General features: G+C 37.0%; 1 protein-coding gene across 1 annotated transcript in view; it reads left to right on the forward strand.

The window, feature by feature from the left end:
* The first annotated feature begins 2,538 nt into the window (after nt 1-2,538).
* The window catches only part of TTC8 (tetratricopeptide repeat domain 8), a 42,040-nt gene continuing 28,647 nt past the window's right edge, over nt 2,539-15,931 (forward strand). The window contains exons 1-3 of the mRNA XM_041471946.1: nt 2,539-2,710; nt 11,094-11,123; nt 13,621-13,741. Of these exons, the coding sequence (XP_041327880.1) occupies nt 2,603-2,710; nt 11,094-11,123; nt 13,621-13,741 (259 nt within the window). The 5' untranslated portion in view covers nt 2,539-2,602. The remainder of the gene's footprint in view (nt 2,711-11,093; nt 11,124-13,620; nt 13,742-15,931) is intronic.

Below are 15,931 nucleotides of genomic sequence, written 5' to 3' on the forward strand. Positions count from 1 at the left end.
TTTTTGATGCTATGAAAAATGAAAAGTATATTAAGTGTTGATGGGTCCTGTTTTACTCTCTTCTGTACATACTTTGTAAGAAGCTAATTCATGTATCTTATGATACATGAGATACATTCAAACTCAGAGTTTAAATATTAAGAGAAAGAAAAAGAAAAGTTATAAAAAACATCTGGAAAATGCAAAGCATTTTAAGTATCTCAATCATTTATTCTAGAGGAGTGTATAAAGATGAAAAACATTAAAGACATCTATCTATTCAGAGCCAGTATTCAGTATTAGTTTTAAAGTATTAGTTTTAGTCCTTCTTGGCAAAAAGGAAAAAACTATTCAAATAAAAGGTGAAAATGTGAAGCAGATTTAAATCTCTAAGGAACATTTAATTGTGACATGGTATTGAACAGTTAATTGAAACATGACTAAAATCCAGTACACAGTTATCATTGTCACAAAACACTTGTTTTTAAAAAGCAGTTATACAAAACCATGTGTTTTCTGAGTAAAGATAAATAATAATTCATATATCAAAATATCATAATTCATGATATTTTCATCTATAAATAACTACAGTGAGAGTTTTTATTGCAGCCTATCTCAGGAACAACTAGTTTTCAAATTAAGAATAAATAATAGACAGAAGAGGAACTGACCCTGACTTCTGATTTCTGAATTTTTTGTCCTTTGTCCAAATAAATGAAGCCAAGGTTCAAATTACCTATGACACAGTGATACCATTGCAATAATCAAACTGTAAATAAAGCAGCACCACTAAATTTCCTGTCCATTCACAGAGGATGACAATAGTCACTCAAAACATGCCAGCCAAGGTCAGGTCACCTCTAATACAATGAATGTGCATAGTTATACAAGACAAGCACATGACTTTTCTTTAATAAACCCTGGTGATTTGTGTAGTTATGTCACACACCTATCATTGTCCCAATATAGCACTGACTCAATAAACATGGAGGAATTCATTACAGTTGGAGAACATTTGACTATTATGATCAATTAAGCTTTTTATCTGAGGTAATTGAAAGGACTAACCGCTAGACTACAAAACTTTTGGTAAAAAATGCAGACAAGCCTAAATTGCACTAAAGCCAGGCAAATTCCATCTTTCATAATATCACACAATCAGACACTACTTGTAGCATTTTGCATGGCAAAATGTTTTTTCCACCTGGACAATCTCTCCCAGGATGCTGCAATTAACAAATTCTGATTTTCTTTTCTGTCCATGTTAAACAGAAAAATTACAATTTGTTCTTCTCCTACAAATCAGGTACATCTCAGGTGTAAATCCCCAAATTAATTTTATTGAACTTCCCACAAAATTAATTTTCCTCATTTTGAGAGGGTGGGTGAAATAAGTGGATAGTTCTAGCAAACTAGAGTGTCATAGCCCTAAGCTCTGGGAAAGAAACAAAGCATATTCAAAATATTTTTTTCCACACTCTACACACAAGTATGCCAAAAATAATTCCTTAACACTGAGATTTAAGCACTACTAATGGTACTAAAACCAACCACTGATTTCCCATAAGCCACTGAAAAGCTGTCTTGTGACAGATAACACTTCCAGCCACATGGCAAGCCTGTGCTGGAGCAGGCTCCTTGCAGGACCTGTGGCCTCATGGAGAGAGAAGCTGGAACAGGTTCATGTTAGGACTTGTGACCCCATGGGAGGCCCACACTGGAGCAGCCTGTTCCAGAAGGACCTGAATATAATTCCTGGCTATTTAGCTTCCATACAGTTACACTGGAGGGGGACTGATGTACAGGGCTCTACAAAGAACACAAAGACAGCCACAGGACTCTCTGTATTGTATTCCAGGATTTTAGTAAGTTAGAGAAGTGGAATGTGGCCACCCACAGAGACTAATATTTGGAGAAAATACTGGTTAAAAGTTCAAATTTGGGGATTTCAATGATCAATATAAATGACAATCCCCATATTAGAAAGCTCAGAATATTCCAGCACACAGGAAGTGAAAAGCAGTATTACGAGTGGAAAAGACTTCAGAGATTATATGAATAGGATGACCTGTAGGCCAATACCAGAGAAAAATTTTCTGGCTTCATATATCATGTAGAAACTGAAAAACCCCCCTCTTTTTCTGCAACCAAACAGAGAACAAAAACGCCTTGCAGGGGGTGGTTAGAAAGAAGGAAAATTGATTTTTCTATCATTTGCAACACTGCCAAATCTTATTGTACAAAAGCTGAAGATGTGTCTTGATCTAATTGCTACTATAGGACAACATTAGTTCTGCTTGATCACTAAGTGCAATGAATACCCTTCCCAGCAGTGTAACAAAAACAAAATTTGCTGCAGAACCATCTTCCTCTTCCCTTTGCTGAGAAGCTACACAGCACTATCTACCCATGTGACTTTGGAAGACTGTGACCTTTCCACAGGCTCACAGCTTCCTTTGAGCAGCACCTGCTTCCTTCAAGCATCCTGTGCTCCTCCATGGTCCTCCATGGGCTGCAGAGGCACAGCTGCCTCACCACGCTCTTCACCACAGGCCGCTCGGCGGCAAGGCGGCGGGAAACGTCGGGGCCCGGCCGGAGCTGCCGCGGTGCTCCCGCCGGCGAGATGGGGCTGGAGCCGCTCTTCCAGGCCTGGAGCTACTTCAGGCGGAGGAAGTTCCGGGAGTGCGCGGATGTCTGCTCGCAGCTGCTGGAGAGGCCGCCCGGCGAGCAGGTAGCGGGGGCCGGGCCGTGGCGGGGGCGGCGGTGAGGGGCGGCAGCGGCCGCGTCCCGGCTGCCTCTGCACCACAGGACCCCGCTGTGCTGCTGCAGCCGCCGGAGGGGCCGGGCGCGACCCCGGCAGCGAGGCAGCGAGCGCGGGGCCGCGCCGAGCTCCGGAGCAGGAGGCCGGGCAGCCTCTCCGCGCTCCCCGCCTCCCCCGGCCCCGAGGCGGCGGGCCGGCGCTGCGGCTCCTCCTCAGACACGCCCCGGGGAGCCCCGGCCCGGCCCCGCCGTTGGGAAGGGGAGCCGTGCTGCGGGTACTGCCGGCGTGCTGCCGTGACAGCTGGGCGGGCCCGGCGCTTCCGAACGGGAACTTTAACGCACTCAAGATTTTGAGGAGTTAGAGAAAAGCTGAGATTAAAAATCAGGTCTGCTGGCGATGTGCCTGTTGATTTTATACTGATGTTTAGATATCATAGCTGCTGTATGGACCAAATCACATAAGATTAAGAGACATCCATTTTAGTGCAGCTCACCTACGAGCCCTACCTTGGGGCAGGAGTTATTTGCATACCTCTCTCTTAGCTTTTTCCAGCTGCAGAGTCTCTGGAAACGTAGGACATGTTTTTCAATACCTACATGTTTTCCCACCCTTCTGTAAGAGCAAAGGATTTGGGAAAGTTGTTTCTGGATTAATGTTTACAAGCATATAAGCATTTTTTATACCATATTTTAAAAACAGTAATTGAACAGTCTTCATCTTGAACACTTTACAGTAAATTTGTAAGTTTCAAAGCATCCTATAGACAGATGTTTCAAGAATCTTGAAGGCAGTTCTTTTTATCACAAAGGACAAGTCTTTAAAGAAAGCTGCATGGTCACCCAATAGTGTAAATATAAAGCGCAGTAATTGTTTGAACTGATCTAGGGTAGATATTTAAAATATTCTTTTTTTAAATATTTTATACTGTAAGGCACTACCAAGGAGCCATCAGCAGAGACATTTTTAGTGGAGAGAGTATTCCAAGAACATTATTCCTGAGCCCTAAATGGGACTCAGTATTAGTTCCATGCTAGTGCTGCATTATTTATATGTATTTACATTATTGGGTCTTTATATATGTGATCTTTGCATATGGAAGGACAACACTTGATTTGTGAAAGAAACTCTTGAAATAGCACAGATAACAGTAAATAAAAGTTGTAAAGATCATGATGCTTCCATTGCTCTTAATTGATAAAGTTTTTAATGAGTAAAACATTTTTCAATCTATGATCTCAACATGGGAATGTAAAGACAACTGCATTTCTACTGTGTGCTTAAACTCAAGTATAAAATGGTATTGTTGCACTTGTCAACTCCAAACTTCTGCTGGGCTAGTAGCACTAGTAAGGAATACAAGATGTGTGAGGCTGAGAAAAAGGGCTTAGGAGGAAATGAACAAAAGAGCAGTGAGAGGATGTAGTTGGAAATGAACAAAGAGCAGTGAGAGGATGTAGTTGGAAATGAACAAAGAGCACTGAGAGGATGTAGTTGGGTAAGGCCTTGAGCAACCTGGTCAGATTGGAGGTGTCCCTGTCAATGGCAAGGGTAGGGTGGAACTAGATGATCTTAAAGGTCCATTTCAAATCCTTCACATTCTGTGATTCTCTGATGTAGATCCTAATTGGTTTTCTTTCTTCCAAATATAGATTACACATGGTGAAACATTTAATTACATGAAATAAATTGTTTTCTTAGGCAAGGTACACATTCTCTTTAGAGAACAAGGACCTTATATACCAGCAATATGAGTTTTTCCAAATTCTGTACTAAGCTGAGATGAACAATTAATCACCTAATTTAATCTTTAAAATGTTCACACCAGCCTATAAGCTTCATCTTTTATAAGAATGAAAGAAGAAAAACATTTAAGATAACTTCCTTTGAGAAGTGGTGGAGGGTGGGGTTGTGAACATTTTTTATACCATATCAAATCATAAGCTCTTAGAAGTCTTAGGTGAAGTCTCTGAATATCAAGATCAAGTTTCATCACTGTTTTGGAAAAACTTTCAGGCCACAGTTGCATGCAATGACTGGATGTTATAACTTCAGTATGTTCAGTTCAGAACTGTATTCCTATCCACAGTTTTGTGTGGAAAAGGTGCTCTTCAGCAGCAGCACATTTCAAACCTGCTGGAAAGTTCAGATGGAAGAGAGGCAAACTTGAAATAAGATTAGTTTGGTTCTTGCCTTATATAATCTTCTTGAGGAATCCTTATTAAGAGCTCATTTTAAGCAGGAATGAATGACTTTTAAAAGTATTTGAAAGTCTATATCTTTATGACTGGGAAATATCAGTCTTTCTCTATAACATTTAAAAATGCATGGCAGATGTTTCAGTCTTTGTCTGAAAAGATTTCATACAGCAATGGTCAAGTAAAGTTTGCAGACACCAAGTGGATTTTACTCTATATATAAAGTATTTATTATAAAGAATAAAAATGTAGAGATTTTCTTAAAGAATAAAATAAGTGGAGAGATGATAAATAAATAGAAATGCGGCATGTTGTTTCAGAAGGATCATGGAATATACTGCATTCGTGGTGTGTAATGGAATGGCTACACGGATATTTTCCATCATTCCTGTCTGTTAGTCCAGACAAAAAGCACAGCTTCTGACAGGAGTTGTAGCATTATTTACAGGTGGTAACCTGTTCATTGTGGTACAGCAGGTTGCAGAAACCAGAATATTGGTTAAATAACTTTCAAGACTGCAACTTGAATGAAACTCAAACCAGTTCAACATACAAAATGTTACACCTCACATCTCTTAAACAAAACATTTTTGATTATCTAATTAGAATATAATTTTAACATTCATGCCAAACTTAACATGGAACAGCATTTTTCTTTGTCAGTCAGCTGTGTTCATGATATTTAGGTTTTACCTTTTTTATTGTAGTCAACTTAAAATCCTGATATTTTGTGGTTATCTGTCCAAATAAGCCTGTATTTATTTTATTGTTCCGCTTCTCATTTGTAAAGGTGTTTTCCTTACCCATGTTGTTGCACTTTCAGCTCATTACTTTGTAACACTTGCTACTTTCATGTATCAATCTGTCCTCTTTACCCCTCTAAACATCAGGTGTGGAGTAAAGAGAGTAGTAACAAGCCTCAGGAATATGTTTTATACATCCTTGAAACCTTACAAACTATTTTGGACTTACTTGGTACAACAGAATGAAAAACTGGATCATTTTTATGGATTGTAGCACATATACCTTGCATTTAATAAAATAATTTTTTAAAAACCGTTGAAAGGTACTAAGCTCCAAGGCTGAACACTGGGGTCATTAAAGCTCAAATAAATTACATACATTACTTAACTCTCCTGGCTTGCCTAGACTAATCCTATTTTACATTATTCTGAATTTATTCCAATAGTAGTGTATCAGCTAATTAGCTGTAGTTGTGAATATTAGAATAGTGATTTGTGATTATTTTATGTCCACATTAATTGAAAACCCAGAATCATTCTCAGGCAGTTTGACTTTGATTTCTGGTATCTCTGTTACTTTTGAAATGGCCTGTTAATGAAATCAGTGGTTCCTAAATATTTTGATTGAACTTTAATTCTGTCTTCAGCCACCTACCGAAAATGGTGCTGTTTTCCGTCTGTGTGAATTACATTAATAGTATTTTAATATAAGCTGGCAAATTATCTAAAATGGAATATGCATCATTTTTGGTACCTAACCCAGTAAATGTGGTTTATAATGCCTAAAAACCATATAGCAGTTCTAGCAGATTTAATGCTCAGACTGTTAATGGTAGCACTTCTGCAAATCAAACTCAAGATATGTCATGTTGGGCACCAGCAACAACAACAAATGACAACACTTGCAGAAAGTTTGGATTAATTGAGCTGCTGTGCAGCATGAGGAATACTCAGCAGCTTTAATCACTGTGCCATCTGTTCTTATCCTCTTGTCCCATATTCTGCTAAGCATGTGCTTCCCAACCTTTGCAACCAGGCAAAGAGGGATCTTGTAGGAACAGTAGCCTCTGTCGCTGTTCAGGGACTCACTTGTTTGAACAGCATGCATTAGGATATAATTTAAGCTACAGGAGCAGGTGTCCTTTAAACACATGCCCAGGTTGAGTTAAACAGTGAGTCTTACAGGTCAGAACTTTTTCATGCTCAGGCAACTGGCCTTCTCCCTTCTAAGACAGGTAATATAACAGCAGGTAAGTCGAGGAAGAGACTAACGTTGCCTAACTGGAGTGTTTTCATGCCTGAAAGAGATGGCTTTTCCTGTGTGAAAGCCTGCACTTTTTTCCCAGCTCATCTGCTAAGTGGTAGCTCCACTCCTGCTCCATTCCATCTGCAGCAGTGTCCTAGAGCTATGGGCTGCTGAAACCAGCTTTTTACAATAGCTTTAGAAGTAGGTGCATTCTTGCCACCACACTTAAAAATGTAGTAAGGAATTTTCTTGACCAGTATATCTTGACCTACGTTCTTGATTTACCACTCCCTGTACATATAGCTTAGTATTTGGGATATGTTTGTATCACAAGTATAATAATGACAAGAAGTTCTCCTTTAAGAACATGACAAATGATGATATAAAGATCTTAAAAATAAGTTTACTGATGATCTAGTCAGTAGTCACATGTGCATACATTTAGAGGCTATCTTAATTGGTGCAGAACTTTCTTTGAACCCTGTCACCAGATGCAGTAAGCCCTAGGAGGTTTTTTAAGTACTTTGTTGACCTTTTAGCTAACTAGGCATGAATCAGAAATTTTCTAAATTAGCAGTATCAAATACTGTGCCATCATAAATCTTGAATTCTTAAAGGGCACAACAAAAAAATTGAAATGTTTTAAAAGCAGTGAAGTTTTCCTGAAGAGTTCTTTAAAAATAATATTGTGATAGAAGAATAACTAGCTGCTACTGGATTACATCTTATGGAAGATTGATTTTTTTTTTTCTATAAAATATCCTGTGCATTTGTTCATTTAAGAATTAGAAATATGTATGGTATTGCTGGAATTAATTTCTATGTTATCTCAGAATAAATAAAAACTATCTTGTGTGACTGCATTTGGTCAAAGAAGCACGTAAAATACTGGTGTTCAGTTTAATTATTTCCTATTGTAAGCAAACAGGCCTTGTCTTCTGTGTTTATAGTAATAGCATGACCTAGAGGAAATACAATCCAGGACCGTCTCTGTTGATCATCCTGATTAGTCACCTAATCCGATTACTCTTTGTGTTCCATATGTAGGATTCAAGACAATAAACAGAACCCATGTATGAGGCCTGCTCTAGTTTAACAATAGGAAAAAATTGCCTGATATAATTAATAGACATACAGTGGGTGTTCTTCCTTTTACTTGATTAATGTTCTATGAGGATTTACTTTTGTTCATTCATCCTTTCTTCTCCTGTGTTGAACTTTTAGCTGCTGTAAATTGCATACTTGTTTTTGTAAGGTCATAATAAAGTTATCACGGTTATGTTCATGGGCATTGAACTTGATTTGGAAAAGCATGAAATCACTTACTGGTGCAAGAGACTGTAAGTTTATGCATGAAAATAGTAACACTTAGAGTGAAGTCATTGTTCCTGGGTAAAGGTTTGGGTATTTTTTTTGGTGTTTTTGCTCTTAATCATTTGAAGAGCATTTTCAGGCTATAATAATTTTAATATTTTGCTTGTATTAAATTATACTCACCTGAAACAAATTGTAGAGTGAAGCCTTATTATAATATAAAGTACGTAATATATTCCCTCTTCCAGGCTATAAGCTTCAAAAAACTTAATTATTGTAAGTATTTTTGGTATTCAGATAAACTGACTTTGCATTTTTAATATTAAAGTGCCCTCAGTGGATTTGGGGATCTGGATTAAATAGTTCCTTCATTGGTTTTACAATCTTTTGACTTTCAAGGGAGCTTTGTATGTGTAAATGAAGAATAAATTTGAGCTTTTGTTTTGAGAGACAAGCTTACAGGGCAATGCTATTTGTTAATCCTCTCAAAGAACTCTTTATTTGAAATCTAGTTCCTGTGGATTACTTGTATGTGTAGCAACTGCTGGATCCACCCATGTTAAAATATGTTATATTCTAATGTACTTTTTGTTATTCCATACTTTTGTTTAATATGAGGGTCCTGTTACCTGCTTGAGAGTTATTTAAAATCTAAAGTTATTTCTTGTCTAAACCTGAAACAATGTACTAGTATGTGTGAGCAATGCATACTCTCACCTACAGTTATGAGAGTGCAATGGTTTCAGTATTATTGATCGACTCTATTTTTTTGCCAATATCATGAGGAATGTAATTTCTGAATTTTATAGTAATATAACTGCTTCTACATAAGCAAATTTGTTTGATTTTTAAATTATTTTTTAAACTAATAAACAGTGCCTAAAATAAGATACACATCTGCAACATCAAGTCATTTTGGTATCAGTGTTGACATAATATTCCAAACTTGTCCTCATTAGTTACTGTAGCACATATGGTATAGAAGACCTCCTACTGTTCTTAAAACCGCCCTCATATGTGCTGTAATACTCAGACACAATGGGGTGAACAAAATGTAAGCTGAAATATCACTATGTCCTTTATTACTTAGGTAGTCGAATAGTTTCCTTTTTTTTAGGAAACAACTGCTGTGTGTAAAAGAATTGTAGTAGTTCATTTAATCATACAACTAAAATGCAAAGGCAGTTTCAGTGCCTTAGTCAGGCCCAGGTACGTCACAGTAAACCAAGCTTAATCACTGAATTAATGTTTAGTTCCACAGAATACTCAATGTGTAAGATGTGTTATGCATTCTAACACCAGTGAATGATCTTTTGGCTCCAAATACAATCCTTTAAAGGCCACAAATTCCAGTACACTACAGAAGGAAGGTGTCCTTCACCAGTATTCCAGATCCCTACTGTCATAGAATTTACTGAATAAAAAAGTCCAAATTGAAAGAAGTAGACCATGCCTCGTACTACAGAGGGGTGATCTTGACATTGCCATTCTCCTGGTGGAATAGAAGACAGCTCTGTGTCTTGGCTGCAAAGCAAGCCAGCAGCAGGGCAGTGCTTGAGCTGGGAGAGGACATTGGTGTGATCTAATAGCAGCCTTCTGATACATACAAGGAGGTTATCAAGAAAATGGAGCCAGGGACCACTTGCAATGATGCAGGGAAGTGAAGGAGGCTTTGGCTTGGTATGAAGAAAAACATTTCTCTAATCAGCAGTGGAACAGGTTGCCCAGTGGCACTGTGCAGCCTTCATCCTTGCAAGTTTTCAAGATCCAATTGAAGAAGACATTGAGCAACCTCAGCTGACCTCATAGCTGACCTTGCTTTGAGGGCTTTGGACTGGAGACTTTCAGAAGTCCCTTTATAGTCTGAATTGCTTGAAGATTGTATATTCAGTTCAATATAATTGGTTTAACTGTGATAGATTAATACAATGCCAGATATGCAAGAAATTTTTCACTACCTCTAGGAGCAGAAATGATCTGACACTACAAAAGACTAATAGCGATTTAGAGAAAGTAATATTTATCTCCCATCTTCCTTGTCCAAAGCTAAAGTAATACATTAGGAAAACCTCATCCCCAGTCCCTGGAAGTGAAGGGTAGTTTAAATATTATGTAAACATGATAATTACACATTAATTGTTGATAAACCTACATTTTTTTTCCTGTCAGTATTTACTCAATTTTAATAGAATTTTCAAGTAGAGTTCCAGCTGCAAGTTCCAGCTTTTTCACTTGCAGTAAACTTCATCTGGTAGCTTTTCTTTTGGTTTTTTGGGTAGTGTAATAGGCTGTCAATTTGACATTTATTCCACTTGCAGTATTACTTTACAAGTGCAATGAATACATCATTTTCATCATAAAAGTACCATGAAAAAGGCACTAAATTTTCTTTTGTCTTCTTGAGTGGTATCATTGTGATCACCAGCAACAGCTAAAAAACGTGTGCAAAAATGGATTTTATAAAGTAGGCATTCTAAAGACCATGGTGCAATAATCTGGTTAATTTTCAGGAGACGTGCATACATCTTCCAAGTTAATTTTCTTTTAATCTATCATTTTTTGGCTTCATAATGCTTACATGTTAATATAAGATTTGGCTAGATTCAGCAGAAGCAAAAAAGCAAAGTTATCAGAAAGATACACTTACTGCAAATTTACTTTCGCTGTGCAAAACATTGATTAGCTTCATAATGTGTGTACGTTGAGATAATGTAATAAAATGGACATTTGGATATATGTATCAGAGAGGAAATGTTTGTGCAAAATGAGGTCATCATAGAGTACAAATATGTTTGTGTTGTTGTTTTTATTGTTTGGCATTTCCATTCCTTAGTTTCTCTTTTCTCTCTTTTCAGGAGCTTGATTCTGAATACACTGTGTTTCAGGTAAAGTTCTTTCCATAAATACAATTGTTAGCTGCAATCATTGGGAAGAATTTCTGATACACTGAATAATACTTGTTTTGTAGTTATGTTCTCAATAGCATAATTTTTTTTGTTATTGGTAAGGCATTACTTTTGATAAGGGGGAGATTTTTGGTTTTTTGAACAGGCAGCTTTTATATTTGATAGAATTTTATTTCTCTCATATTTTTCCTATATCTTTTTTCAGCAGTTCAGTGCTTTCTAGAAGCTAAATTAAATCTACCTTGAACTGATTGGCCTTCATCTGCAGATGAGATTAGGAGGAAAACCACATGTATTCGCAGACAGCACAATGTCTGTGCTCTTAGGGTTCAGTTTCATGTTTTATTTAATGTGTGTAGTGGTGGGCTCTTACCCATGCTCTTCCTGCTCTTGCAGCTCAGGCTCACTGCCTACCCTGTGCAGAGTCTACTAGGCACGTAGGTGCATGATCAGGATTTGCATAAGTGATGGAAGACTGAGAGTAATTAATTAATTTTCCCTCTGCCCACATTATCTCTAGATTATTGCAATGGCAAGAATAGTATTGGACAGGTGATGGCATCTTTTGGCTCCAGCCTACAATCAGAAGAGATTAAATGCAATGTGAAATGGCATCTTTAAATTGCTATTAGGTATTGTAAATTTTGTTCTGATTGAGTTAAGCTAGCTAAATTTGTTATGTTGTGGATATGTGGGTTGTCTGAAATGAGCTTCCCTTTCTTTTTCCTACCATATAGATGCCGTGTCATAAAAATGCAGTTTATCTTCATAAACTCCAGACATGGTGCTTATCACACAAAAAAATTATCAGTCTCACAAAGAGAAAGCAGATAATCTGTAATCTACAAACAGATGTTTAATTAAGGAATACTGTGTGATATTTGAATTTTTTGTTGGCTGTGAAGCCTTGGACTAGGAGCTTTACTCTAGAAGAGATGCCTGAGGAATATATTCTTTATGACAGATATTTGCCCAGTAATGACGAAGAGACATGTTGATTTAAAAACTCATTTTCACATGTTAGTTAGTGGAAAAATCACAATAATACATTTAATCCTATGTAAAGAACTGACCTCAATTTTAGCAATTAGTGTAGACGAGATACTACTTCCAATTCCCATGAAAGGATCATTACTATGGGCAGATTTTCTTACTTCTACTAAGAAATCAACCTGTGCTTGGCTATGCAAGAGCTCTAATTGGAGAATATTCCCTGTATTGACATGGTCGTGTTGGCTGCAGATATACATGTCTTTGAAAAGAATAGAGTAGCATCAAGGTATTAAAAATTGAACAAACTAAATACTTCATAGAATCATGAAAAACCATTAAAGGTGTTGGACATATAACAGAAATCTCAAAATTAATTAAAGGCTGTCATCCTACTACATAAGAAGGAACTAAAAGGAAATAAAGCAGATCTGGATTATGACTGTCTGGCCTAGATCATCCTGCTGAATTCCCTTTTCTTCATTCATGAACAAAGATTTCTAATTGTGGTTGAATCAGCTGGCTGAAGTCCTCCTTCTGCTTGAAAAAAATCACTTTTTAAAAGAATAGTTAAATATTTCAGCATCTTTAAGTACACTTACTTTTTGATTGACGCAGATTTGCATAGAAGTATAAGGGAAGTCTAGAGGAAAAGACAGAATGAATGAGAAGTGTCTCATTAAGTAATTACTTAAATTATTAAATAAGCCTGAGTTTCAGATTTTCTCATACCTCTTACTTAAGGAACAAATGTTTCCATGTGTTTGACCTTTATTTCTATTAAGATAGTCTGTTTCTATTTTGAAAGGTCTCCTTAGCCAATATTAAATATGCTTTTCCACCAGATTGCTGTACTCCGTGTTAGAAAGAAAGCAAATCTAATTATTTTGGCAGTGATTTTTACTCTGGAAAATTTATGATTATCTGTTCAATATCTGATGGAAGATCAGGGATTGGTGTTGTGGCTTCCTATATCATGCCAGTTCTATGAGTACATTACAAGCATATCAAATTATCAAAGTGGTTGGACCTGCACTTACTTTGTTGATATTTCTATATGGCTGCTATTGATTTTTCTTGTTTTCTTTTTTTCCCCCACTGATTTGGTGTCTTCACAGTCTACACAAAGCTTGTCACATAGGCTAGAGTTATGCTTGCCTTTCCACATTGCTCAGATTATCTTCCAAGACATACAGTGTAGTAGTTTGTCAGTTCAGGTCACTCAAATGGATTCCAATACTCTCATAATCTAAAATGCCTGGGGTATATATTTATACAGTGTTTTACAACTGATGTTTTGAACAAAGGACTTAGTCCCCTTTTATACATCCATCAGACAGATAGATATACTCAGCTGTTTTAAGTCAATACCTTATTCAAGCCTAATAAGGCTTTGAAGTGAATAGTAAAGAAATGATAAAATTGATTATTAGATTATTTAATTAGTGTCTTGAAGATATTTTACTTTTTACTTATCCTTATTCAGGCTGCCTGGAACCTGAAAACACGAGCTTTGACAGAAATGGTGTATGTGGATGAAATTGATATAGATCAAGAAGGAATCGCAGAGATGATCCTGGATGAAAATGCCATTGCTCAAGTTGCTCGTAAGATTGACTTTCACTTAAATACATTGAATCAACAAGAGCTCTTTTGGCCATCTCTTGTGCCATCTAGAGTTGTACAAACTGAGGTGACCTGATACAGCATTTAGTATTGGTTAAAAAAGTGTTTTAGATTGTTTTATGGTTGCATGGCAATGTTCATATCCACCATGAGTTCTTGATGTAGTTCTTAGGCCTGTCAGACGAGAGTTCAGACTGTGTTCAATCATGTTTAGTCAGCTTTTCTTCTACATTTGAGGAAATGTAGTGAGCATACAAGTGGTCACTTGCTTTTTCTATCAGTATGTTGATTTATTTTACTCCTTTCTGGCTTCTTTAGACATTGTGGGAAACTAGAGAAAAAAATCTGCCCTTGGTGTACTGTGAATTTTGTCCATATTCCTATAGTGTAGACAATAGTCAGATACCACCTTTTGGCATCATGTCGTGCAAACATTATTGGAACCGATTTTCTTTCTTCTGCTTTTCTCTTCTTCATTTTTCTCTTCCTTCACAGAGCAGTTCTTCAGCTCTGCCATTGTTTCTTCTATGCAATTATTTTTCAGCTTCATCAATTCCCTTCCAAGTGGACAATAATTAGTTATTGTAATAACTAGTAGTCTTCCACTACTTTTTTGGAAGTATTTGTATTTTTCTCTGTTTCTTTAATACAGTTCACATGAAAATTTTTATGTAACTTATTAAGTGTGGCCCTCAACCACATACCGTATTCAAGGAATTCAAGGGAAGAACTGGACATAGACCAGAACTGACACTTGAAGGGTTAAAGGCTTTTCTTGTCTGTACAGATGTAGGCAATTGCATATCTGTCTTCTCATATTTTTTAAAATTTTCATTACATGCTTGGCCACAGTCAAGCAGTACCGGAGATGTGTTTATGCATTGTGATCAACTAATTACAGATATCTGTCTTAAAACACCATAGTAATAAAATGTGGAGTTTAATTTGATTTTGTGCCCCCTGTGGAAGAAATTATCTTCCAAGAAAAACAATTTGATGAATACAATTTAGAAATAAGGCATTCTGGAAAAATATATTCATACTATGTTGAAACTGAAAAAAAGGCGACTTTCTGGATAGTGTGTCATGGATTTCAAAACCAAAGAAAATTATTACAGTAGTGTAGCCTGCACTTCTGAATCATTGAGATAAGACTTTGCTATTCGTGCTTCAAATTTGCTAGGTGTGCCTGAGCTAGTATATAATTTTTCAGAAAGTATAAGAACTTTCCAAAGATAGAGAATTCCCTGCAGTCTTTTGTAAATTATTAAATTTAATAGATATTATCAGTGTGCCGTATCTTTGGTGGGAATTATCAACTGTCACTCCACCTGTTGCTTCTTTGTGAACATTTTATGCCTGATACAAAGTTATTTTATAAAGGTATATTTCCAGGTAAGTAGTTAAATCTGTCATTAAATCATCCAGTGATCTTTTCTTTGATAAGCTAAACAATCTTCTCATTCTGAGCTAAGCTATATCTTTTAATTTTTGAGTTGAGTCTTGAAAGTCTTTTCTTAAACCTTTCTAGTTATCCACTTGTCTTTTGTAGTGGCCAAACCAGACAATGATCCACTAACACGCAGAAAACATGTCTCTACACCTTGATTTTACTTTATACATCTGAGGTTACAGGTGTACATCTAATGTTACACTTGTGCATAAAAGGTAAGCACAGAAATCACTAAACAGAGTGTGAGGACGACAGAGTCAGTGGTGTCTAGTGACAGGATCAGAGGCAGTGGGCACAAACTTAAGCTCAGGAAGTTTTGTCTAACATCAGGAAACATTTGTTTTTAACTCTGAGAGTGACTGAGAACTGGCACAGGCTCCCCATGGAGACTGTGGAGTCTACCTCCTTAGAGCTATCCAGAAACCATCTAAATAGGGGGTCCTGGGCAGCTGGCTTCAGGTGTCCCTGCTTGAGCATTGTTGGACCATATGACCTCCAGAGGTCCCTTCAAACTTCCACCTTTCTGTGGTTCTGTGATTACTCTACTTGTACACATGACTTACTAAAAATGGGTTCTGACTGACTGTGGGCTTTTCCTTTTGCTGTTAAAGTGTGTTAGCCATAGTTGCTCTTGACTAAGGTCTTTCACTGTGGAAGATGTTTCATGATATGCTCCTCCACTAAAGTCATAGTTCACAAACCTGAAACTGTGTAACCA

This window comes from Pyrgilauda ruficollis, unplaced genomic scaffold (assembly GCF_017590135.1).
Source record: "Pyrgilauda ruficollis isolate IOZ18807 unplaced genomic scaffold, ASM1759013v1 scaffold28, whole genome shotgun sequence".
In the NCBI taxonomy this organism is placed as follows: Eukaryota; Metazoa; Chordata; class Aves; order Passeriformes; family Passeridae; genus Pyrgilauda; species Pyrgilauda ruficollis.